The following is a 26,561-nucleotide window of genomic DNA, read 5'->3' as shown; positions in this document are numbered from 1 at the left end:
AGGAAAGGGCTTGTTTCAGATCACACAGCTTCTGCGTGGAAACGTTCCTAACCCCCAGCCTAAATCTCTTCAGCAACCATTTGCAAGCATCTGCTGCAGGCAGAGTACTCTGCCAGGCATTGTACAGGAGAGAGAAATAACCAAGGCCTGCCTCTGACCAGAGGAACTCAGTCACAGAGACAGAAACATGAGCAAAGGACAGTTACGACCATAGGCTCCAGAGTGAGACTGTCCGGGCCCAATCCCAGCTCTGGCATTTACTTTATGTTTGACTTTATCCAAAGTAACTGAACCCTTCTGAGCCTCAGTTTCCTTGCCTGTAAAATGAGGATAATATTGGAATCAATTTCTCAGCATGGCTGGGGAGACAATAAGATCATGCATATGGAATTCAGCAAACAGAGTTTTAGCCATGAGCGAGAACTGTGAGGAAGAGATCTGTGCCTTCCAGAGGGAATGGGTGAATGGCTGCAGGAACCCCTACAACCTACAATGGGGTAGCATTCGATCTGAGCTATGCATGGGGGAGAGGTTTGGAAAGGAGGTGATGCTGGGTGGAGGGGGCATCCTGAGCCAAGTTGCAGAGGCAGGAAGGCTCAGGGGAAATTTGGGGACACGGGCAGACTCCCCAAAGTGCTAGGTCCAAAAGTCTCATCCTGATCCCAGGCTGCAAGGTCTCATGGCCAGCAGTGCCCATAGCTGGAATCCCAGCTCTACCCAGCACCACGGAGCCTCTGAAGCCAGAAGGAAATGCTGCTTCAGAGAGCAGATTCCAGAGCCCAAGGTCCAGGGAGTGCAGGGCCAGGTCTGGAGGGAACTAGGGCTCAAGTAATTGCATAACCAGAACCATCTGTTGTGATCAGAGCTAAAAATATGCCTCAGGCAGTTATCTCTGCCAGGGTCTCGACAGGCACCCAGCGTGGGAAAGGCTGATTCAGCCTGGGCACAGATGCCAGGTGCCATGGGTCCGAGTCCTTTTAGAGCAGGACAGATGACTTCCCTCCAGATGACCCCCAAGTTCTAGCCCTGGATCTGCCATTTCCTAGATGCCCCACTTCCTCATCCCTAAAATAAGAAAGCTCATACTGGCCCATGGGGTGCTGGGGTACTGAAAGAGAGGGTATCAACTAAGGCAACATAAGTGACAAGCCAGGCGTAACACTGAGTTATCTCCAAGCTTCCAGCTAGCTCACATCAACCACCACTACCCTGCCAAGCTATCCTCCAGCCTCTGGTTGAACTTCTCAGCATGGGGAGCACACTCCCCTCCCTGGCATGGCTGGCCCAGATGTGTATGTTGGCATCCCTGCTCCAAGACTGTCCTGCAGAGATGGGAATGTGGATACAAGGATCATGTCCTCTCAGGTCAGCTTTCTTGGACAAATGCTAAAGTCCATCAGCTCAGGGGATGTGCTCTGCAGAAGCTTGACCCCACCCCAGCTGCCAAGCTACCCACCATGGACAACTGAGGCCCAGCACGTGCTCACTGCTGCCCCATGCCATGTCTGTCCACACAGTGGCTCTTAGGGATCCTCAGAACCCTAAGTCCACTTCCCTGAACAAAGTGGAAAATGGATGCTAGAGAAGGGCAGGGAGCAGCCTGAGGACACACAGCAGGGCTGTGACTTCAAGGTCAGTGGATACAGGTCAAAGAGCCAACCAGATCTTCAAAGGATCACCTGTGATCACTTACCCGAGGCCCCCTCGAACCAGGGGGTCCAGGAAGTCCAGGCAGTCCAGGGGGACCCTAAAGAGAGATCAAGAAGACAGCATCAATGCCAGGTGGCAGCAGAGAATGGGTTTGAACAGTCATTCAACAAACCAGAGATCTGGGCATGGAAACCTCATGGCTGAGATGAGGAGTCCCCTGAGGTCTCTACCTGAAGAACTCACACTCTTTGGAGGTTGTCAGGCCTTTGCAGCTGCCATTTCTTAGTCTTTGAAGTTATCATGTTTCACTACTCACCTAACTTGCTTAGTTAAAGTGTCATTTCCTCCAGGAAGCCTTCCCTATTCCCTCCACTAAGTTGATCCAACTTCCTCTTTCCTTCTACTTTCAAGCCCACTATATTACTTGGGGAATTGTCTGCTTAAAAGCCTGTTTCACTAGACCATGGTCTTCTCAAAGAAACTAAAGGGATATGAGTCATCTCTTTCTCCCCAGGGCTAGCCAAATGTTTGATAATACAGCAAGCAACTCAGAGCTCAGCCAAGTGCTCTGCAGAGCCAGAACAGAGGAGGGACTTCTCCAAGGTCACACCAAGCATCTTTGTGCCAGGGTGAGGCAATGCAGCATAAAGGGTGTAAGCAAAGGCTTTTGGATCAGACAGGCCTGATTTCAAATCCAGTGTGGCCACTTACCAGCCTGTGCCTCTAAATGGGGACAGTAATTTCCTCCTTATAGGATTATCCCAGGATGAAATGAGAGATGATTAGTGTTTAACACTTGTGCTTTCCACAAGTGCGAGGTTTGTGTGATCCTGCACTGAGTGGATCTATGGGGGTCATTTTTCCAACAGCAAGTGCCCACTTCACTTTTGGTTTTTTAGAAACAAATTATTTTTAAACCAATGTGTATATGTTGTTCTTTAGATATAATGCTATTGCACATTTAACTTTTATATGTACTTGGAAACAAAAAGGTTTGGGTGACCTCACTTTATTGCTAGGCTCGCTTTATTGCACCAGTGTGGCGCTGAACCCAGTAGGATCACCACTCAAATGTCTCCTCCCTTCCAGTGATTTGGTCCAGCCTGGTCCAACCTTCATCACAACTCCCCCAGACCCTACAATACCCCCCTCATCTGGCTCCCCAATTCCACCTTCTCCCCTCTCCAGTCCTCCTCTCCACAGCTGCATTTACCTCTCCTAGGCACCCCCCTGCTCAACAGCATTCAATGGCTCCCCTTGTCCCACAAGGGAAAGGCCTAACCCTGCAGCCTGGCATTCAAGAGGCCCCTGCCTGGCCTCATTTCTCTTCCTGTCATTCAGGAAGGGAGGCAGCCAGGCAGCCAGGGCTTACCTTTGCTCAAATCTGGGTTTTGCCACTTACTAGTGGGAGGCTTTGTTCAAGTCCCTCAGCCCAGTCTCCAGCACTCCCTTTACAAAGGGATGCCCCCAAGGACTAAAGAAGGAGGAACTAAGTTCCTGATGTGAAGAACTAAACACGGAGCCTTCGAGGGAAGCCAGGCTTTCGAGGATGTGTGAAGCCTGGGGAATTCATTTGTTTCAAATAACCATCAATGAGATTCCAGGTTTCCTGCCCAGAGTTAAAATCGGTGTTGAAAACCCAGTACGGTCTGGCTGGTAATTAATCCAGATCTCACGCTGGGTAGCCTCCGCTCATAGTTCTGGCCTGTGAACACCACGTGCTTGCTGGTCCATGAATAAAAATCAGCAGAGAGATCCAGACAGGCAGATACAGGTACCAAGGTCCCAGGGTCAGTGCAAAGTATGAGGAGTAAGGAGTGGAGGGAGGGGGCCTGCTGTGTGGCCACAGGCAAGTGAGGCCATACCTCTGAGCCTCCAGGTACCTCTGGCAGTCTTTTCCACTCAGAAGTCTGCAGGTCTAGGATTCGGGGGCAGCCTCCTCCTCAGGGAGCAGTAGAGGCCAGTGTAATGCTGGTGGCCTGGCCATGCCCACTACTAGTTGTGTGGCTTTGGGCAAGCTATTTCCAGTCTCCAAGCTTTCATCTTTCACTGTGAATTGAGGGTAAAGCATCTAACTGACAGGTAAAAAGTCCGAAGTCTGGAGCCTACCACACAGTTAATGCCCCAAAGGTAGCTATTTCTGTTAAGCAAACCACCAGAAACTCCCCAACTCAAAATGGTAAGCCACCCTCTCCAGATGGCAGATTCTCTTTAGAAGGCCCTCCTTAACCTGATTCTTCCAGGGGATCCTGAAATAAAGGGAAATTCAGGGGGCTAAGGCTAAGCAGATAACTTTATCATGACCAAGCTCTTTTAACAGATGCGAAATCAGAGAGGTCAAGTGACTTGGCCAAGACCACACAGCTAACAGGCAGAGTCTGAACCAATCAAGGATAATTTGACTTGTTCTCCTATCCTGGGCAGCTTCCGCACCCACCACCTTGGGCAGGTGAGTTCTGACTAGGTGCACAACCTCGGGAAGTCCCTTGTCTACAGAGAGTGGTGCTGATTTCCTCCTCTAGGTCATCCAGGGGGAGAGGAAAGGTGAGATCATGCATCTCACAGAGAAGAGGGCCAACACCCATAGGAGAAAAGGGCTTTTGAGGGCTCCAAGAAGGGACACCGTCTGCAGGGAGCATTTCCCTCAGGGATGCTGGCAGGGCCATGGTATGGAGGCTGGGACACTCCCTCTTGGCATTTCTTTTACCCTAGAAATGGGGGCATCCAGGCTGCAGTGTGACCTCATCCACAACATCTGCAGAGCAGACTCCATGCCAGCTGGGACCCACGACCCAGCTTGGAGATGGCGGCTCACAGCCCAACTCCAGACACGGCAGCCAGCCCTCCACTCTCCCAACCTGGCCCAGACCGCCAGCTGCCCCACTGCAGTCACAAGCCTGACCCTCCCCTACTCAGAGCTCACTTTGTTAGCAGGCACCCCCTACCCCCTCTTCCCCTATCCGAGACCCTGCCTGTTCTCCATGCAGTGGAAAAATGCTGCCATTTTTTTCCAAGGCCCACAGCCTGAGAGGGCGACTCCGGGATGATTCACGAGCTTGGGGTGGGATTTTCCACTTCACGCTGCAAACAACAGGGCCTCTGAGAGGACTCAGAGCCGAGGGGGGCGTGGGCAGAGGTGGGGGCTGCTGGCCTGCCTGGGGCAGGCGGGCGAGGCCTGGGCTTGGGGCTCACGCAAACGGAACCATGGAAACAACCAAGCAGCCCCCGCTCTGGGCTTTCCCCAAGGGTCCTGGCCTCCGACAGCCAGACCTAGGGGAACCCCATTCACGGAACAAGTCCACCCTTGTGTCCAGCTGCAAGGGCCTGCCTGCCAAGCCTGGTGGAAAGAAATAAGTCCCGGCTGGCATGGCCCCCAGCAGCAGCAAGGAGAGGTTTCACAGGCCTGGGAGACCCAAGTCCAGTCCTGCCCCGTGACCCTGAGCCATGACCTTTCAGTGTCTGGCCTTCTGCTCAGTGCCTGTAGCCTGATGGGGGAGGCAGGGGCTCTCAAAGGCCCTCCCATCTCTAACCATTGAGCTGATGATTATTTCCAAGAACAGTCCAAAAGGTGCTGGCCATTCCCAGCCTCTGTGGTAGCAAAGGACCTTCTGAGACAGAACTTATCAGTGAAGACTTGAGCAAGTCACTTCATCCCCTTATGCCTCCAGGCCTCAGTTTATCTAGCTGTTTAATGGGCATGTAACATGTGTGTGCATGGGTGATTTTCTGTGCACAGATCCATTTGCTCCTCAGATCCATTTGGGGCCCTGGGAAGCTGACCTCTATGAGCTATACCCCCAGGCGCCTTGCTCTCTGCTTCTTGGGGCTGGGCTTGGCCAGAGGGAATGATCCAGCAAGGTACGCAGAGCAGAAGGGGAGAGTAGGTGGTTATTTCTCTCCCTGAGTCCTCTCTGCTGTGTTTGTTGTTCTTTGGCCCCAGTCCCTGTGGAAATCCCTGTTCACTGTTGAATTCTCAAATGATTCTGGCAACATCTTTCCCTCCCCTACAGGTCGACCTTGTGTGCTTCACCAGCCTCCGTTGGTATCCAGGATGCTGCCCAGCTCTCTGTAAATAGCCCCATGCTTAAACTCTCCTCAGAGTTTAAGTTTACCCTGTTCCTGCCTGAAGCCACTGGATACAGCATGCAAACTGCTTTGCTGTCGCACAGACACCGGCACACAACTCACTAAAGGAGAGCAGAATACACTGCAATTCATTCCAGCGTGCTGAGGGATAGGGGTATAAGGAGTGAATTTCTCAAAATCTGGTCCCAATTTCTAACTACCAATGGTATGAAGACCCTGGAGACACTAAGAGATACCCCTCCAGCTATGCCCTGGGATGGTGCTTCTAGGGAAAAATGAGCCAGTGAAAAAAGTCAAGGAATGTTGAGTGAAGACATAAGTGCAGAGGGATGAGGGACAATGGATGTACTGCCTTGAAGCCCCTCCTCCCTACACTCATCAGGAGTCGTTCATCCGTTCAGTTTCCTGGGCTAGACAGACCCCAGGTTAGTTCACTTGCTTCCCTGAGAAAAGCTATTTTCATAGTAAAGCTTGCCAAGCAAACACCAGGCTGTGTCCAGCCCCTTCTAGTTCTCTTAATACAATACTCCCAGTCAACCATCAATCACAACAATCTACTGGGACCCAGGTTCTAGTGTTGGGTGCTTCGTGTTTTTCATCTCACATAAAAACCTGGAAAGTAGGTGGTACCATCTTCCCATTTTGCAGAGGCAGAAACTGAGGTTCAGAGAGGCTAAGTGACTGGCCAAAGATCACACAGCACCTGGCACCAGAGAGGCATTTGATCAACATTTGTTGAAAGAATAAAAGAATGGCTGGATAAGGGAATAGTTCAAATCCAGGTCATTGCAAATCTAATCTGTGTGCAAAAGCACACTCCACGTGGCCTCCTGACCCCATCAGCCGCAGAGATCTGTATAACCTCAAGGAGCCCGGCCTGGGAGTCAGGACAACCAACCTTCTGTAAGAATCAAATTCCTTCATTCATTTCATAGATAGTCATGGAGCGTCTGCTGTGGGCCAGGACCTCAGCCGATCTCCCCGAGGTGACGCTTGCAAAAAGTGCAAGCATGTGCAAATGCCAGCGGCCTGATATTGAATAAATAAGGCCTTCACTCGCCTCCTCCTGGGTGTGGGGCTTCTGTGCAGCTTCTGTGCAGCCTCTGTGAACCACAGGATCCCCGCCCCAACTCACCCAGGGCCAAACTCAACTTTTCCATGCTCCTTCCCCGCCCCCGCTCCTGGGGCTTCCACAGAGCTCCCTTGCTTGGTGGCTACAACTCCTGGCAGGCCTGGGCCCAGAACTCAGTGTCAACCTCTGCCAGTCTGCCTCATGCCCCTGGAGACCCAGGTGGAACAGGTCCTGCACATCCACTGCACCCCTCTCAGGCTCTGCAAGCTCCCACAGTCACTTTTATGGATGGAGTTCTTCCCAGTGAGGAGACATAGCCCCAGGGAGAGAAGTTCCCCAGAGTCACTCAACCAAACCCCATCTCAAAGGTGGCCCTGGAGATCACCCAAATTGCTTCCCAAGCAGAGGTGGAGTATTGTCTTTCATTCTGCAGAAACTTAAGGGACAGTCAGCGTCACAGAGCTGGTAAGGGGTGGAGGCAGGATTTGAAGCCAGGACTAGGGACAGTTAAGCCCTGCACCCCCTGTACCATAACTTCATCCCTGAAGGGCTCAAATCCTGCATAGATATGAGGGCTCGGGGCAGATAAGAGAGGACAGAAGGAACAAAAGTCTGTCACTTAAAGATGCCACTAGATTATATTATTTCTGGTAGCTGGTGAAATGTAAATGGCTTGCTATCTACCACACAGCTGAGTGGACAAAGCTTCCAGTGGCTTCTTGATTGCTACTGGAGAGAGGTTAGTTTCCAAGATGAGGAGGGGGGTCAGGGAGAGTGGGATTAGGGGACAGTGTGAGGCATGAGGCAGGAGGCTACCCAGAAGATTGACAAAGCCCACCCCCTCTTGTCTCATCCAAGAGAAGCAGAGTCATGGATCCTGCAAGGACGTGCTGGGTGCCCTTGGCCAAGACATTTGTCTCTCCAACCCCCACCCCTTCATCTGTATAGTAGGAGTTGGCACACACATCCTACCCCCCTGAACCAGCTCCTGTGAGGCCCTAGAAGGAGCTGCACATGTGGCAGTAGCTCCTAAACTTGATGGGTATAGAAACAGAAGATTCTTTGCCTGTGAGCTCTTCCTCTGAGGTCAATGACAGGGCCTGACACATCTCTGAAGCCCCCAGAATCCTGAGTCATAGAGTCTCAGAATGGACACTCAAGGGGGTGGGATGGAATGTGCTGGTCAGCATCTGGAGCTAGAGCATAAACTTCAGCTCTGCCTCCTATGTGTTGTGTGGCCTCAGGCAAGTCTTGGCCCTCTCTGGGCACAGTCTCCATGCCCCTCCCCTGAGCAATGATAAGGATTGAGCTGAATGATTCCTAAGTGTCTGTCCACTAAACAGGTCGACTCCAGTGCCTTCTCTGATCCTGGGAACAAGAGAGGAACAAGTTCGAGGAGGAGATCTGACAGGAGGCCTCACGCCCTGCTGAAACACATCACCAAACCCAGGGGCAAAGTCTGTGGCTCAGACATACAACAGGCCCCAAGGCAGATTCTACACCCCTCAAACCCACTGCTGCTCCAGTCTTGCTGGCCTGGATCCAGCCATTCTCCCTCCACAGCACACAGCCTCGGGATGCAGGGCTGGCCTCCTCTTTGAGATGTGCCAGGAGGTCTGGGTAGAGACCCTGAATCTTATCAACCTGTCAGAGGGGGGCAATTCACCCGCTTTTGACCTCACAGCCAGTGAATCCAGCACCCTCACAGTTTGGGAAGCCGAGCTGATGGGGCCCAAGGCACCAGGTGCCTGGGAAGACTTCCTTCTCCTTTCCCAACTCAGCTCCCAACTCTGCCCTGCCAATTTCAGAACATGGACTTGAGCAGAACGTTGACATAATTGCAAAGCAATGCATACAATTTCCATAAGTTCCACAATATGGTAATAATAAAAACGGGCCCGTGGTCCCCTTGGAGACAGGCTGAATAAATATTATTCCTAATGATTATTAAAACTCATTAAATGTGTTTGTAAGGCCCAGAATTCCCACCGTCTGCCACTGTCTCCACATGGTAGGGAGCCTAACCTCAAACATGGAGCCCAGAGGGAGACCCAGTCCTGGGAAGGAGGAAACCACACGTTGGTCATCTCCAAGGCTGGACACCAGCGCAGAGGCCCAGGCTTTCTGGAAACTCCATCGAATCATTCCCCACCCGGAGGAACTGGCTTCCAGCCTCAGAAAGGTCGTTGCCCCTGGAGACATTCCAAGCAAGCTGGAAGCAACGACCCTGAGAACATGTCCTGCACAGAGAATGTTCTTTCTCCTTTCCTTGACTGCTTGGGTCCGGCTTGACCCTCCTCACCCCAAACCCTTTTACAGGGGGCCACAAATGAAATGTCTACAGGAGCCAAACAGGCAGCATAAATGGGGGGAAAGACAGGGTTGGAATACCCAAGTGGAAGCCGTGGGGCCAGAGCAGTCAGAAACTGGCTTGTCTCATCGGCAGGGCCAGCCTTGACCCAGCTGCAGCCAGGGGGCCATCACGTCTCTCCACCTTCCAAGAAGTTGGTCGCCAAGTTTCTTTATAAGAAATCTTTCACATTTTTAAAATGTTAGCAACTTATTAAATATTTTTAAACAATGCTGAGTGTGCCAAACAAAACACATCCAGGACTACCCGTGTGCGACCTTTGTCCAAAACTTCCAGACAAGCTGGTGGGCCAGAGGAGCTCTGCTCAGAAGAGCTTGCCTTTGAGGCAACCTGACCTGGGCCCAGTAAAGCAGAGGTTTCCCTTAAGCCACTTGGCTGTGGGCTGGCAATGACTGACCCAGGGTCTGGGTCAACCAGAGTGCTCCTCACCCGGGGTGGCCACCAGACCCAGGGACCCACAGATCTGAAGCAGGATGTGCAATAAAGACACAGCAGAAATGGAGGAGGGACCTGGGTTCCAGTCCTGCCCAAAGTTGCTTGTTTCCTCTGCCCTTACCCTGGGCGACCACCTGACTAAATTGTCCCTATCACCCACTCAGCAACATGCACACCTCCCCAACACCCTCTAGTCTTACCGGCAAGCCACAGTCTCCCTTGGGCCCTGGAGGTCCCATCAGCAGAGGGAAAGGTGTGGGCCCCGCCAGGTGGAAGAACGGATAGCCACTGCTTGTGGGCCGGGGGCTGGAGGACAGGAAGCGTGCTGGGGCCAAGACTGGGGCCGAGGTGGTCTGCTGGTGGAGCTGGGACTGTCTGGGGCTGGGTCCAGTTGTCAGGTGGTTCGGTGGGACATCTCTGGCTGCCTTCCCAGGTCTGAGAGGTATAGGCTTCCGGGGGTTGTTCTTGGGTCGGTCTTTCTTTGCAGCTTCTGATCCAATGGGTTTCTTGCTTCCAGTGGGGGCTGAACCCGGAGCAAGGGTCGAAGGCTCTGAGGTTGGAGACATCACTGTGGCTGGTGGCCTAATGGTCCTGGTGGAGGCAGGACGGGGGGCAAGTGATGGAGGCAAAGCAGCAGGTTGGGGAGGTCTGTGTGTGCTGGCACGGGCAGGGGCCGGCTCACTCATCTTAGCCACAGGCTGGACCGCTGCGGGAAAGGGCTTCTTAGAGGAGCCGGAGGCTGGAGGTAGGGACTGGGAGCTGGGTGGGAGAGGTTTGGGTGTTACAGAGTTCCTCTGGATGGGCTTCACTGTGGCACGGGAGGCTTTGGCAGGAACTAGGTGGGAAGGGGATGGCACTGGCTTCTTGATGAGTGGGGCTGACTTGGTGAAGGGAGGTGAAGCTGCCTTTTGGGTAGGACGGGGGCTTTTGACAGGCACAATTGAAGGAGAAGGGGCTGAAGACTTGGGTGGGTGACTCTTGGGGATTTTGGTAGCTGTGCTTTTCTGAAGTGACTGGACAGGTCTGGTGGAGCTGGCAGGAGAGGTTGGGGGTACAGGAGGAAGCACTTTCTTGGCTGACAGTTTGCTGGGGGGTGGTAGGGTCCGGGCTGGACCTCCCATTGTGACCCGCTGGTGAGGGTCTAGGGTTCGAGTCCTCAGAGGCTTGGTGGGTATAGCAGTCACTACAGTCACCCTGGGTCTCTGGCCTGGTGGCCGTGACCCCAGGGCTGCAGTCAGATTCTCCAGGCCAAGCAGGGCAAAGGGGGGGCCAGTGTCTTGGGGGAGGAGGGGTCCCAGCTGGGACCGGTATGTGTCAGCCTGTCCACACTGCTTTCTCAGTTGGGTACAGTAATTGTGAGCGACCCGCGCCACAGGGTAGATGCTGAACTGGCACAGGGCACCTTCAAACTGGACTGCATGTGGGCTCATCTTCCCAAAGAGGAAGGAGCCCTGGGGGTCAAGTGCTGGGTCCCTGTGGAAAGGCAGTGGGAGGGACACCCGGTGCTGCCCGCAGGCTGTCACCAAGGTAACAGTGCGGCCTTGGAGCTCGAGGGCCAGGTGGTGCCAGCGCCCGTCGTGCACGTCGAGGTCAAAGGCCACAGAGTGCCGGGGCCCCAGGTGGACAACCGTCTTGCCAGGGAGGAACTGCAGGCCCAGCTGCAGCTTGTGCTTCCGGTTGCGGGCGGCAAACAGGAAGGCATGGTTCACCCGGTGGGAGCAGAGGCTCAGCACCAGTGCCAGGTCTGTGCCCAGGGAGGCAGGAATGACAGTGGCCGTGGGGGCCTTGAGTCGAGCCCGCTGCGTAAAGATGAAGCCTGAATGGAACGGAATGACTCCCGGGGGTGTGGGGTTCCGGCCGCTCGCTGCCTTCGTCCAGCTGAGGCCCAGCCGCTGGAGGACATCCACATCTGGAAAAGGGGGACAGAGGGGGCATGGTCAGGACCTGCCCTTCAATGCAAAGATGGTGAGGACCACCCACCGTAACCAAACATAACATTGTCCCAGGGTGTGCCTGAGCGTGCCGAGGAGCCAGCCCTTTGTGAGGCCGCATGACCTTGCATGTAGCGGTCAATAACACAGATGGGAACCAAACTATTGGCTGTGATTTTGGTGCCCCAATTTCTCATCTATTAAGTGGGATTATATGGTACCAACCTCAGAAGGATGTTGTGAGGATTAAATGAGCTAACACACTTGAAAAAAGGGCCTGGCACAAAATAAGCACATTTAAATGATGACTACTAATACTTAAAACGATGACAGCCACCAAATGTCAACGTTAAGACCACTAGAGGCTCCCAACTTGGCTAGTTTCCCCTTCTTTCTTCCAGGAAGCCGTCCTATGAGGGGGTAGGGTGACATGACCTGGAGCTTGCTAAGGATGTCCAGGGGGCCTGACAGATTTCACCCCTTGAGAAACCCCTACTCCCCTCCCCACTGCACCCCTGAAGTCTGGGAGAGTGGCACTGAAAAGAGAGTGAATGTCCTATGTCTCCCCTCCTCCCTATGTGACTTGGGAGGGAGCATGGGAAGTTATCAAAGCAACTCGCAATCTCTGTCCTCTGGCGAGGTGTTTGCACATCTGACCTGGTCTAACCAGGTCACATCCACCCAGTAATTACATCAGCAGGGCTTGCCGGAGCAAAAGGAGGGCTTCCAGGGTGTTTATGGAGAGACTTCCGGATCTGGCCTCTTGCTAGGTCAATTGCTGGACTGCCTGTGTCTGTGGAAGCCAGCTCTGAAGCTCTGTCTCAGCAGAGAGGAAAGGAGAGGCTGCCTCTGGGATTGGGTCAGGTCAGGTTCTCAGTTCCCTGCCTCAGAGCTCAGGAACCTCGCCCCCACCACAGAGGGTTTCCACTTCATCACGGGGGCTGGGGAGAGGTGCCTGGGGCTGAATGTTAGCACTTAGCACTTAGTTGGTACTCCGTGGACAGCTGTGAGGCAGATGGACAGATGGATGGACATATAGACACATTGTAAAAACTGGAAGCTTGGCAACAAGGCATAACATTTCCAGAACAGGCTCTGAAGTCAGACTGCAAAGCTCCAGAGCTTGACTCCCAGCCTTAGTTCCCTCTGCAATAAAATGGGGCCACAAGAGTGCCTCCGCCATCACAGGGTGGTTGGGAGTATGAAATGGCACCCCCTCACCATCCTGCTTACGCGCTGTACTGAGTAACTCTGGGCAAGTCTCTTCCTGATCCCTGGGCCTCAGTTTCCCTGCCAGTAAGACACAGGGAAACAGTCCTGGAGATAGCCACATGGTGCCATAGAGAATTCTTAGAAAATTAAGAATTCTCTAGCTCCAGGTTCTTACTTCAGGTTGATTTGGACTGATGATGCTTACTCCTCCCAAGCCCCTCCTTTCTGCCAACTCCCTCTGTCCCTGGATCATAAGCTAAAATAAAGCACCACTTAAGGATGCTCTTAGTAGAAGCACATTGTGTATGCTTTAAACACTGAAACCCTCTTATTCCAAAATACTATTCACTATAAACAATTTAAATAAAGGAGGAGGCACATAATGGAGATGTAGGGGCCAGAAGCTGCTCCCCTCAGCTTGTCCTACCTGGGCAGCCCCAGGAGGCCCCCAGAACTGCACGAAGCTCTCCCTACAGAATGCAGTATACAGGCCAAGCAAATGACAACTGATCAGGCCAGGCAGCATGGCTGATTCTATGGACCCCATGGATGTCAACATAATCCATACTAAAATGAACATTTTTATGCTCGAGCACAAAAAAAAAACAAGCATTTATTGAGCACTGATGGTATGCCGAGTGCTTTACAGGCATTATTGCACTTGATTCACTCTTTCATCTAGGGAGCAGGTATTCTTTATAGATGAAGGTCAGAAAAGTTACTCTAATAACTTGCTCAAAGTCATGCAGTTTATAATGTAGGGGTTTGAACCCAGGCCACCTGGCTCCAGGGCCCTTGTTCTAAAAGAACTGTACTGCACTGGACCTCGTTGGACTGGCTGGAAGGCAGGGTGGAGACATAGCCAGAACCCCGCAGCGGGTGAGGAGGTAGGGGACAGGGGAATGAGGGTAGCCCAGTACCAGGAGGGAAGGGCCAGGCCAACTGGCCACAGGAAGATCCCTTCATTACATAAACCTGGCTGCATACAGCTCCAGCCTCTCCCCACCCCACCCCACCCCCATCCCCCCAGTGCCTGACTCAGGACTCTGGACAGCTGTTCACCTACTTTGTGGGGGAAACAGCAAGCTTGGAAAATATGACAATTGCACAAAATGTTGCCGGGCAGCAGGACTCTCTTCCGGGCACAGCCCTCCCCTCCCAGGGGCCCAATCCCTGCCCAGTGGCCAGGTCAAGCCACAGGGTTCTAGGAGTGCCAGCTGCCAGCCCGGCACATGCACCGACAGGGGTGGAGGGGGAAGGGCTGCTATTTCCAGAGGCATCATGGCTGCTTGACAAACAGATGTGGGAGAGGTTTCAGTTTCCACAGGCAGCTGTACAGCCAGCCCACCGCCTCCCTGGCCCCCTGGATAGCTCCTCAGGGAGGGCAGGGGAAAGCCGGGTCTCTCACGGGAAGAGGAGAGTGGATCACAGGTTTTGACCATGGTCACTATGGCCTCGAGACTCCTCTCAGCAGCTCTTGGGATAACCATGGGACATAGAGGAAAACCAAGGACTTAGGAACCCTGATGACTTAGCCAAATTCTACCCTGACGGGATCACAAGGATCACCTTTTCATATTTCTACATTAAGCCCTTCCTAGCCCTTTCAAAACTTCCAGCTGATTCCTTGAAGCCCAGAAGGAATTTGCCCGTGATCAGCTCCATTCTACTGATGAGAAAACTGAGGTATTGAATTACAATTAGGGCCATGGATATCTCCTATCCTCAAGTTCTCAGGTCCTTGCTGTCCTCCCTTGTCTCCCCCTGACAAAGAAAGAAAGGGTTAGAGGATTACCTTCAGGAGCTCCTTGGGTGGAGGCCAGGTGACAGGCAAACGAGACCAAGATCCAGGTGAAGAGAAACCCCCTAGAGACCAGGAGACACAAGCAGATGCCGCATCAGCTTCCAGCCCCAGGGCCCAGATCCGGCTGGGGCAGTTGGGAAACGATCACCCAGGCCCGGTCCCACTCAGCCTCATCCTCAGGAGGCAGCAGGCAGGCTTTGGGACCCCATTCCTGCAGCCCCCACTCCCAGGTCTCCAGGCGCAGCCTCACCCACACACACAGCACAAACACTACCTCACTTCTCACAGATCCATAAAGCAGGGTCACACGGCAGGAAAGAGTGGGCAGGAAGCCCTGCCCTGGGCATTAGAGACCCAGTTTCTAGCTTCAAATGTGCTGCTAACTTACTGGACAGTAGTCCCTACCCCTCTCTGGACCTTAATCTCCCCATGTGTACTATGGCCTCATGATCTTGGAGCCCAATGAGCAGCAGAGCCAGGGCTGAAAGGTCAGCAGAAAGACCAGACTGGTCAGCTTGGATGACTGACATCCTCAAAGAGCAGGAGAAAGGAGTCTCCTTACACTCAGGGCAGAGAGGGGGAACCCCTTAACCAGAACTAGTGCTGCATGCAGGAAGTTACCTACCTAGCTTAATGCTGATGGAAAATGGGAGAAAAAAGATATAGTGGGGAGTTAAGCAGAACCAGGTGCAAACTTGGCCCTACTGCCACCAGCTGTGTGACCTTGGATGAGTCACTTGGCCTCCCTGAGCCTGTCTCCTCCTCTGCAGCATGACTGACACTCCCTATCTTCCAGGGCAGGCGTGAGAATTAAATGAGCTCATACACGTCAAGGGCTCAGCCTGGAGCCAGTCACAAAAGTGCTCCTTAGACGGTCCCGGAACTCTGGAGTCTGGAAGGGTTAACAGCCTGCTCAGTGGCTCCTGCCAAGATGGGCAAAGGCAGTGATCTGATTTCACCTTCCTGTGGGAGCAGCCACTGGGACGCACGAGCCACCCAGGGCATCTGATCCGCAAGCAGGCAAAGGGGAGGGAGGCACGTGGCCAGGGACAGTGGGCTGGGTTGTGGGCAGAGAGAGCCCAGACAGACAGGTGGTGAAGCCTAAGGCTGGGACATGCAGGCCCAGGATCCATTTCCAAGAGGGAAGCTCTGGTAGTGTGCTTTGGGGAAGCATGTAATCCAGGAAACCTGTCTACCAGTGTGTTGTCTGGAGCCCTGGGTCCTTCCTAGTCCCGTGGGTGGCCTGGAAAACAAGCTCACACCCTGTGATTTAATAACAAGTATTTCCATTTAATTGCAATAAGGTGGATAATAATCCTGACCTGGGCAATGTGAAAGACAATGGAGGTTACCAACCTACAGTCATACGCCCTTTTTGCTTGTTCAGGGAGGCACAGACTTCAGGGGATACTGGATGAATCTGAGTAAGTTGAAGCCAATCCTGGGAATCTCGTTTGCCATGCCAGTGAAAGGTTTAGGCCTGCATGTCACCCAAATGTGGCCAAGGAGACATGAAGGATGCCTGTAGGGCTCCTGGGAAACAGGCAGATTTTCTCCCAGTGTTTGTGAGTTGGTGAGTGAGGATGCGCTGCAGCAGCCATTCTGTACACTCCAGGAAATGGCACCATAAGCACAAGAGGAAAGTAGAATAGAACAAGAGTGGGGTTGAGATGCTGCATTAACCAGCTCATTACTGTTTTCCCTTTGGCCTTCTTGATAAGGGAGCACATAACTTAACTTACTGTTTAAGCCATATTGGGTAAGTCTTTGAGTTACTGGCAGCATAAAGCAAACTAGTTGAAACAGCACTCAGATGCTAATGGTGGTTCCTGGAAGGTTTCTCGAGCCTCAGGGCCTTTGCACATGCTGCTCCTATTATATAGACACTACTCTTTTGCCTAGTCAGTTGCCATGCAAGTGTTAGATTCCAGCTTCTCAAGCCTCAGGGCCTTTGCACATGCTGCTCCTATTATATAGACACTACTCTTTTGCCTAGTCAGTTGCCATGCAAGTGTTAGATTCCAGCTTGGGGTGGGGGGGTCACCTCCTGGTATGACAGGACTCTGGACTTTAAAGTGTCCAGAGGTGCTAGCAGGTCCAGGAGTGCTCCTGCTTAGTCCTCAGCCTCTCTTCACCTTCTCCAATTTGCTGCCACCCTTGGAGGATGCCTTTTGCATGGGGGCATTCCTCCCTGCCTCCATGGGTCTCACCTTCAACTCAATCACCACCAATGACTAAAGTCAGCATGCTGAGCGGTGGCCTGACCCTTCTTGCATGATCTGCCAGCTTGAAGTGAATGGCAGCCTTATCCACCCTGAAAAGAAAGACTAGGCAGCTTACACTGGACAAAAACCAAAATTCAGAGAGGGCAGGTCCTTGCTCACGGTCAAGCTCTGGGGTCCTAATTCTTCAGCACTATTCCCTACATCCACCAGGAAACTGCGGCCAGGTATATAGGGGAAGCGTTGTTTCCCATGCCCCAGTCTTAGCATTTCCAAAGCACAACTGCACATCAAAGGCTCTGAGAAGTCCTGCAATGAAGAAATTAACCACACTTGCTATAGGTCAGCAGTCCCAGAGCTCAGTGGACCAGGGAACTGCTTCCATTGAAGATGCCTCCTCAGGAGGCACAGTCCTGCATTTCCCAGTTCCTGCAACCTCACTAGTTTCTCTTCCATTTCCTTCCATTCTCTCCTTCCAGTCCCTTCCAGAGAGAGAGGAACTAGGCCTCTCCCCTTCAGCCTCACTGCCTGATGTCACATCCACCCTTCTTTGGACGTTTCCAAGCTGATACAGGGAGGCCAAGTGGAGAAAGAAAGTGCAAGAACCATGCATGTCCTTCTTGGTCAAGTTTTCCTGCTGTGGTTATGGCAAGAAGACTACTCTGTAGAGAACAGGAGGGTAAGTTGGGGGAAACGTTTTCAGTCCCTAAAAGTTTAGAGAAAAGACTCATGGGGAGATAGGATCAGAATCTTCTCTCCAATTAAGCTTCCTAACACTTGGTTTCCAACTTGAGAACTTCAATTCCGAAGGCCCTTTTCTCCATTCTTTCACCTCAACAAATGCATGTGACCCTCTCAGACCTGAATTCTGTGCACACTTGATCCATTAAACAGCGAAAACACAGCATGGGACTACTGCATGGAATAAGGTCCTTTCAGATCACTTAGAGGCCAGCTTCTAGACCTGTCTCCTATTTAGAGACAGGCAACTGAGGTCCAGAGAGGGGAAGTGACTCACCCAAATCCACATGTGTCAGTGACCCATACGCTGTCTCTACTACTTGACAGAGAGTCTTTTCTACTTGACTTCTCCCAGGGAGAAGGAATTGGAGATTTACAGGGACTTCCTACTTGCCAGAGACCAAGTCTCATCCTTCACCAACAGGAACAGAGACGGAGCCCGGGGAACCAAGAAGCCATCTAAGTAAGCTTCAGCCCTGGAAAGTTGGCTCCCGGAGGGAGGCCCTGCCGATTCTTTTGCTCCTGTTCCAATCCTGTTTAGGCTACTGCTAATAACGTCCTGTGCCTGTGCTGGCTCAGAGCTTTATTCTTCCAGACTTCTGTTTTCACTGCTGACTGTGGGCCTTGGCTCCTTGGCTTGGGGAAGCCAGGGCTCCAGAATGTCGGGAAGACCAAAGCAGGGCAGGAGGCCAAAAGAGGGCAGGAGGCGGCTGAAAGGGGAGTCATGCATCAAGGAACCTGGCCGTGGAGAGGTGGCCTGGTCCCACAACCTGGCCACACAGCCCTCCAAGAAAGGAACCCAGGTGTTCTTTGCCCTGCAAAAGGAGTGTGGTCCCTCCTAGACTTGCTCATTTGCAAGGGTTTTCCTCCCTCCTGGTGACCTTGGAAGACTGGGAGACCCAAACCAGCTTCACATTCCACTGAAGCTCAGAGCTGAGACCAGGGCACTGAAACACACAAGGGAAGCAGCCCGTTTGACTCCGGGCTGGGCTGTGCTCCCACGGGGGAAGCTGGTCAGGAAGCTGGCCAGAGAAACACGTAACAGCAAAGAGGGATGGACCTGCCCCACCTGCCTCCACAGAATGGCTGAGCTACTACGTGGGCCCAGACACCACACCCCGCTCCCTCCTTCATACCTTGCACCTCCCCTTGGGACACAGATGGTCATCCATCTAGACAGGATGCAGCCCAGACCTTTCCAGATGACTCCCACACCCATTCAAAGTGAAGAATAATACAAAGGACAGCTGCCAGTTACTGAGCACTACATGCCAGGCACTGCTTTAAGCCCTTCATAAGCACAAACTCATGAATCCTCATAAAACCCTGATAGCTAGGAGTTCAGGTGCCCATTTTGTAGATGAGAAAAATGAGAAGCAGAGGCATGTGGCTGGCCTGAGGTGGCAGGATACTGAGGATTCACACTGGCTTATTACATGCTCTCTGCCCCACCACCCCGATGTGAGGCTGTGCTCCGCTGCAGCCCTCAGACACCCACCAGTGGATGTGGCAATGCCAGTGCCAAGCCAGCCTGTGGTGTATCAAAAGGCCTTGGCCACAGAGATGGGAGATGTGGACAGTACCAAATGAGTGTGCTCAGAGAGGGACAGTGGCAGGCAGGCCCCCTCCAGTTCACCAGGGGAACTGATGGCTGTTGAACTGAGACTTGAGGGACATCTGGGCATGTGGAAGTACTTGGTGGGGTGGAGGGGAGCAAGTACAAGGAGAAAAGGAATGGACAGCAGGGGCTGGGGATGTGCTCCATGCACAGTGTCATGCAGCCGGGTCTGGGGAGCCGTGTGGTGGAGTAAAGCTGCTGGAAGGCAGGCCAGGGCCAAAGGGCACAGGATCTGTGCACTGCAGTGGCGAGGGAGGCCATGAGAGAGGAGAAAGCAGAGGCTGGGCCTCAAAGCAGCATAACTGCCCACTCGCCCAAAGCTTGGGCCCCATTATGGGGTGCTTGCCTGGCACCACTTTCTACGGAACCACTGGCATCTGCCCTGGTCCAGGGTCCTCTGGAGAAAATGAGTCAGCAGTGTGCTTACTGGTGCCCTGTGTGGCTGTGTGTTGCAGTAGTGGTGGTAGGGGGGGTCGCGGGGGGAAATCAGCCAGCCAGTTTTTTCCAAGACATGGGAAAGAAAAGGGGGCGGGCCATCATCCCCCAGAGTCCAGTTCCAAGGGGGCAGGGCAGGGTGGGGTAGGGAGGAGCTACAACCCCAAGACCAGCCTCTTGGGAGTGTCCTAGCAGGAGGGGGCAGGCTAGAAAGGGAGCAAGTTCTGTGCTCTCTGGGCAATGAGCAGGAGCCACAGTACACAGTTCCTGGGCTGCTCCCAAGCTGGCTGACCCCCGCATCCCCCCCCCCCACACACACACACACACTCACACTCAGTGACCGGCTCTTGCAGAGCTCATTCGTTTACAACGCCTACTGGGAGGCTACTGGGGAATCAGCGCCTCTGGATCCTCACTCACGCTCACGCAGCCCTCCTTGGAGAGTGTCTGCCCCTCTCCGGCCTCCTTCTCTGCAAGAGGGGTTGGGCTTGGTGAGCTCCCAGGGTCCTTTCTGCTCTGACATGCTGGCTCTCACTTTCCCTCACAGGGGAAAGCCGCAGGAGTGGTGATCTCCCCCTGGGCCCCCCTCCCAGCAAGGAAACACAGAGCCATACAGACTCAGACTGACACACACGCGGAGATTTCTAGACACTTGGGGACGTGCAAAGACACACAGACACGGAGACAGGAGCCGAAGCCGAGACCTGGAGCTCTAGGAACATGCGGACAGTATCTGCAGGAACGAACAGAAGTGGAGACTACAGGCTCGGGACCTGTGGACACCCAGACACCGGAAGACACCGAGACGGCCAGAAATGGAGGCTCCCCCTCGTCTCCCCAAGCATCCAAAAAGCCCCCTCCCCCCCGCGCCGGCCCCTTCAGAAGCCGCCACCCACCCCCAAACCCGACCCCGGGCTGGCTCCGCACCGACCTGCCCCAGCGCGGCCCCCGCCCCAGCGGGATCCCGCAGCCCACAGGGCGGGGCGGGGCGGGCACTGCTCGCCAACCCCCGCGGGGCTGGGGGTCGCCGCCTGCGTTAACCCTTGGTGGCCCGCGCCGCTGGGGCGCAGGGAGGGCCAGGAAGCCGACGTCTCACTGGCAGCGTCCGGCGCGGCGGGGAACCCCAGCCTCCCCGAGGCTGGAGCTCTTGGAAGCTGGAGAGGTGGCGCCCCCCAGATTGTACTCACCTCCCGCGCGCCGCTGCTGCCGCTGTGCCTCGGGCCCCCCGCGCGGATCCCGCTCCCATGGCGGGCCCCTACTTCATGCTCCCGAGCCCGGGGGGCAAGTGTGGGCGCGCCCCATGGGGCCGCCAGCCCCCCGCCCCACCGCGCCAGGCCGGCTCAGAACGCGCGGCCCCAGCGCCCCCAACGCAGCCCCGCGCCCAGGGGCGCCCGAGCAGGCAGGCAGCGCGACCCGGGCCCTGCGGGCGCCTGCGCCAGGCCCATGGTCCCAGGAGTCCCGGCGCGGCGCTCGCCCCTGCACCGCTCTTTTTCTGCTTCCAACGAAAAGGAAGAAAAAGCAGCGGCGGGGAGCGGGGGAGAGATGATCAAACTTTTGGAGGCGGGCCACTGGCGGCCCCCGGAGGCAAAGCCAGGCCGGGCAAGGGCGCGCGGAGGGCGGTGGAAGCTGCCTCCCCGCCGGCCAGGGGGTGGAGAGGAAAAGGAAGGATTTGGGGGAAATGAAGGCGATTTAAAGTCTCGGCCCGCGGCGGCTCTCCACCTTCTCTCCTCCCCGCGCCGGGCCGCCCTCCGCTGCCCGCTGCTGCCCCCTGCCCGCAGCCACCGGGGGCGCAGCCTGGGCGGGCGCACGACTGCCCGCTGGGACGCCCGCTTCTGCATCGCCCTGCGGTGAAGGTGGGGCGGCTGGGATGCGCAGAGGGGAAACGCTGGCCAGCGCTGCCCCGCAGATCACCGCAGTCTCAAGATTCCGGGCTTCTGGCTGGGGGTACTGGGCCAGAGAGGGGGAGGGAGATGACGGAGAGAGAGTAGAGATAACACTCCCGAGAGGAGCCTGGAGCTCCAGGGACCTCCGGGACCAGGACGCAGCGTCCGGAGTCCCGTAACAACCAGGTTCCTACCATACACACACACACACACACACATTTTCCTCCCAAACTCAGCAACCAGGAGCACAGGCTTTCTGGGACTTGGGGAGTGGTCTGGTTAGATAGGGGTCACCCTCCCCTCTCTTCCTTCCCCACTTGGGAAAGTGGAAGAGCTCACCCTTCTCCCAGAGTCCAGCAGAGACTCCTCACATCTCACACTGGGGCTCAGCTGTGCTCACCTTGACCCGCCACCAACACGGGCAGATCAGCACACCCACCACCTAAATCCAAACCCGGGCGCTCGCTCCTCCGCCTCCAACTCCAAGACTTGATCACTAGTGCACTCACACACACCCACGCCAACCCACACTGACCCCAACTCACAGGCTCTCGCTCATGTACATGCAGGCAGGCGGGCTAGGATTCCTCCTGGGTTCCCACAGCACACTCGCGGGACTCAGGCGCACACCGGGTCTTCGCACGGGCAGACGCTTGCACACCCATGCTTAGACGTACACAAACTCACACTGGCCTAGTCTAGCCAGATCCCACCCCCCAAGCACACAGCCGCGCACACACCTTCATACATATTTTCACGTGCACGCAGGCCCCAGGAGCACACGCGTGTGCAACCCCACCGGCACACAGCTCTCCCCACCACAGGCGTCCTTAAACTCACTCCTCACACGTGTGCCCCCTCCCCATGCAAGCGCACCTCATGCACGCACACAACAGTTGCCCCAGCGCCCCAGGAGCCCCGCGGCACTTACTGGGTCCCTAGGTGCGAGGCTGGACGGTCTGTCCTTCCTCCCGCGCCTAACGGCATTTGTATTCATGGGTCCCCGCAGCCCCGGGCGCGGGCGCGGGGGCGGGGGTGCGGAGTCCCCTTCCCTAAACTGGGCGCAGGCGCTCCGGGCGCAGCGGCACCGGGAGGGGCATGGGCGCTCGGGGCTGCGCCGCCGGCCGGGTCCGCGTGCGCACGAACTTCGTCGGCTCTGCGTCCTCTGACTGCCGCGCGGACTCCGGGCGCGGGGGGCGGTTCATAGGTGCTGGGGCCGCGGCGCCCGCCGGGCCTTTTGAAGTCTCCGCAGAGGGCGGGGAGGGGGCGCGCTGAAGGCGGCCTTTTAAACCGTGGCTGCACGCCGGTTCGGTGGAGCAAGGTGTCTGGTTTCAGCAAACTTTAGGAAAAGTCCCAAGCCGAGGTGGGGTGGGGGGGAGCCAAGGAAGAAAGAAAATGAAGCCGCAGAGCTGTGCCCTGCTTCCTGCAGGGGGCAGAGCACCCACGGCTGCCAAGAAGGAGGCCCAGGGTGGTGCTGGGGAACCCACAGGCGGCTCGATGGCTCGTGCAACCCCCACTCCCACTCCCTCCCCAGCACCCCACGTTGAACCTGAACCCTTCATTTCCACGTGGATGAGGCCCCAGGGAGTACAGGAACACCCCAAAACTCTGCACGCATGACGCTTGTTTGTGCAGTCTTCTTGGAGAGCGGGGCCATGGGTTTCTTCGGGTTTTCAGAAGTCTCTTGAAGGTTGAGAACTCCCGGTCCAATCAGAGTTGACTTTCCTGAGCTGCATACTTTGTGCTAGGCGGTTCCTGTCTTTATTTACATTTTTGGTATTTTGCTCATGGTGGACTTCTTTCACATTCATTTTGACATCCTTAAAGTGTTACATTAAAACGTTACATAGTTTGATTATTTAGGGTTGGTTTTTTTTTTTTTTTTTTTTACAACCCCTTAGATATTAAACTCCATTACTGAGGTTTTCTTTTTGGCATATCCCAATATTTTGCATCCTTACTTGCCTTAGCCTGGGTAATATTGCCTGGTATGGAAGACCCTTTATGCCATTTACAGAGGAGAAAGCTGTTAGGTGATATATGGTGGAGGTAGTCTGGTTTCCTGACTTTTGCAGCGGAGCATGACAACCCAAGTCTTGCAGTTAAGTAGTTATAAGCAGAGTCTTGCTAGTCTTCCTACCTTCATGTCCTGACCTCCCAGCCCCCATCCCCATCCCCACCTCCCATGCCTAGGCCCAGACTCTGGGCAAATGGGATTGCTTCAAGGGTTTGTCCATGCTGTTCTTCGAGGGGCTCTCTCTCCCCGTTTCTGCCTAGTCACAGCCTGTCTGCCCTTTTAAGTACAGCACAGATCTCTGCCCCACACCCATATTGTAGCACATGTCACACGCTGTTGTCATTGTCACATCCATCTGTGTCCCCACACGCAGCAGGGAGCCTGGGACACAATAGATGCTCAAACCATTAATAATGCAAATGAATTTCTTCAATGCCTACAGTGTGCAAGCCCCTGTACAAAGCTGGAGGAATAGGGTCTGCCACCATGGGAATGAAGACAAAGAAATTTGCACATGGTCCTGCTTTCTGAGCACACACACATGTGTAATGTGGACAGGAGACGCACATAGTGCATGTGAGAAGAGAGCCTGCATGGGGGACATCAGACATGCATGTCACAGAGAATCCTCTGCAATCACATAAAGATAATACGGACAATGGGATGGATGCTATCATAGAGCTACTGATGAACTGAATTGTCATGCAGACAAAGGAATAGAGAAAAACAAGGGAAATCCGCCCCCCCCCAAAAAAAGTTGGTTTCAACCCCTAAGGGGTGTGTTGGTTAAACTTGCAGTGGTGGGAGAAAACAACTCAAGGGCAAGAATCACCAAAAGGCCAAGACGGTGGGTGTAGCCTTCAGGCAGGTTTTGAGGGGGATGGAGGGGAATTCAGTGGAGAAGCAATCCATTTCTCCCTATGCACCCTGGGGTGGGGGGGGGGTGATGCCCTGTGACTCACTGACCACAAAGACATTTCCAGGCAAAGGGAAGCATCTCCTCAAAGGTCAGACAGCAGGTCAGTGACTGAGTGCTGGGCCTTTCCAAATCTCACTCTTTGAGTGTGCAATGGTGAGCTCCAGGGAGACCTGCTCCCCTGGGGGGCAGCCCAAAGAGCCAAGAGAAACCTGTTAGAGTCAGTGGGGATTGATGTCATCCCTTTCTGGAGTCGCACTTGCTTCATCATTAAATAGGTGCCTCCAACATGATTATCTGCCTGGGTCCTTTGAACTGCAGCGTGCCTGTTGGGCAATAAATCCAAGTTGGTGATTCTTGAGAGCTGACTGCATTTTCTAGGGTGGGAGGGAAACGAAGCTCATGATCATCCAGGAGCTGACAGTCAGCTGGAAAGCAGAGACAGACACTGATAAGAATTCTTAGGAAGGGACATTGTTTCCTGTCTCTTCACACCCAGTCTTTCTGCCAAGTGGATTCCTGGCACAGAGCCAGTCACCCAGCACAAACAGTGTTCTGATGGATTTGGGTCCAGAAGACCAGGCACCATTGACCACTCTGTGAACAGAAGGGGGCACTCATCAGCCAGCCAAAACAGGGGCGTGTCTGTGGGGCAGAAGGCCAGGAGACTAGACCTGGGTGGAGGGTGGCTGCATGGGGGACATCAGACACGCATGTCACAGAGAATCCTCTGCAATCACATAAAGATAATACAAGGACAATGGGCAAGAATCGGTGACTTCACCCAGGTGAAGTCCCAGGGACAAGGCAGGACAGGCATTCCTGGCCTGGTGGGGACTTTCAGGACTTTGTTTACTCCCTGCCCAAGCAGCTGAGGACATGTTGCTCTCAGAGGCATGTCTGTCTTAAAAGAAACGTTGATCTCAACAGCTTCATGGTGGACCCTTAGTAGGCGCTCAGTAAATGTCTATATAGGAGTCACTGGGTGAAGGCAGCCTGCAGAACAGAGGGTCCAGTGATCAGCCCCATCGAGCGACCCACTAAGCTTTCCCATGCCAGGCTGTGCCTCTACCCTCAGAGAGTACGAAGCGGTGGTGGAAGAAATCAGGAGACAGGCAGGCAGATAACACAGGTCAGGAAGCCCAGCTTTACATCACACTGTTTTTGCCTGTGCTGCAAAACTTGGAGGAGAACGTGGCTCCCACATGTTAGCCCCAACCCTCCCAATACTCTGTAGTGCTGGCTCACTGGCACAGGTCTTATTTCTTTTTTTTTCAATATCTGGAACTGCACAGCACCTGGCATAGAACGCAGTGCACAGTCCGTAGCTAATGAGAGAGTTGTTCATTCCCTGGCCACTCAGCAGACCAGGAGATGCTGCTATGCATCAGGCCCCAGCTGAGCACTGGTCCCGGGCAACACAAGCCGTGGGCCCTGCTATCAGCTGTGGGCATGTTGCCTTTCTGAAGCCAGCTTGAAACACACTGCCTGGCTCATAGGAAGCGCTGCCTGCATAAGTGTGGGTTGAAAGGCGAAGAAATGAAGGAAAAGAAGGAATGTAGGAAGGAGAGTCAAGTTTGCCTGATTAGATCAGGTTAGCCCTCTCAGCCACTGCTCCTTCTCCCACACCATGGCCCTCACCCATCAACAGGTATTTCTAAGTGCCCACAGATAGACAATTGGATCAGGAAGATGTACAGACACACAGGGGAGCGGTGTTCAGCTATCAAGCCGAAATGCTGCTAAATGGAAGGAGTTTCTAGGGAGTGATTTGTAGTAAAGGGAGTCAGGGTGACAAAGACAAATACTGGGCGTTTACATAGAAGATGATTCAAAGAAGCAAAATGCCAGCAGACATTAACAAAGTGGGTCTCCCGAGGTTGAGTTGGGGGGCAGGGAGAGAGAAAGGATCAAAAAGGCATAAAGGATGATGGTGGGAAAAAATAGAATAAACTGTCTAATTTTAATGCAGTGGTTATGTAACACTTATTTGATGTTGCCCATTCTAGATTCTATGAGATATAATTGTCATATAATTATATTCTACAAAGGCAAAAAAATACCTGTTGAGACACACAATAAATTAAAAGAATTATTCACAAAAGTAAAAATAAGTAAGTAAGATGGTTCCTAAAGATAAAAAACCAAATATATTTGGTGGCCCTGCC

General features: G+C 54.0%; 1 protein-coding gene across 6 annotated transcripts in view; it reads right to left on the bottom strand.

Annotated features, from left to right (window-relative positions):
* The window catches only part of COL27A1 (collagen type XXVII alpha 1 chain), a 134,006-nt gene extending 111,520 nt beyond the window's left edge, over nt 1-22,486 (bottom strand). For 2 of the 6 annotated variants that reach the window (XM_037495225.2, XM_037495229.2), the window contains exons 1-4: nt 20,765-20,870; nt 14,553-14,623; nt 9,815-11,523; nt 1,694-1,747 (exon numbers count right to left, since the gene is read on the bottom strand). In XM_037495225.2, coding sequence (XP_037351122.1) covers nt 1,694-1,747; nt 9,815-11,523; nt 14,553-14,623; nt 20,765-20,823 — 1,893 coding nt within the window. In that variant the 5' untranslated portion in view covers nt 20,824-20,870. Of the gene's footprint in view, nt 1-1,693; nt 1,748-9,814; nt 11,524-14,552; nt 14,624-20,764; nt 20,873-22,005; nt 22,041-22,391 lie in introns of those variants that run through there. The other 4 variants (XM_037495226.2, XM_037495228.2, XM_037495230.2 and 1 more) reach the window with 4 other exon arrangements.
* Between the last annotated feature and the right edge of the window lie 4,075 nt (nt 22,487-26,561).

Source organism: Talpa occidentalis, unplaced genomic scaffold (assembly GCF_014898055.3).
Source record: "Talpa occidentalis isolate TD23 unplaced genomic scaffold, MPIMG_talOcc4v2.1 talOcc4.7, whole genome shotgun sequence".
In the NCBI taxonomy this organism is placed as follows: Eukaryota; Metazoa; Chordata; class Mammalia; order Eulipotyphla; family Talpidae; genus Talpa; species Talpa occidentalis.
This window is presented reverse-complemented; position numbering and strand designations above follow the sequence as displayed.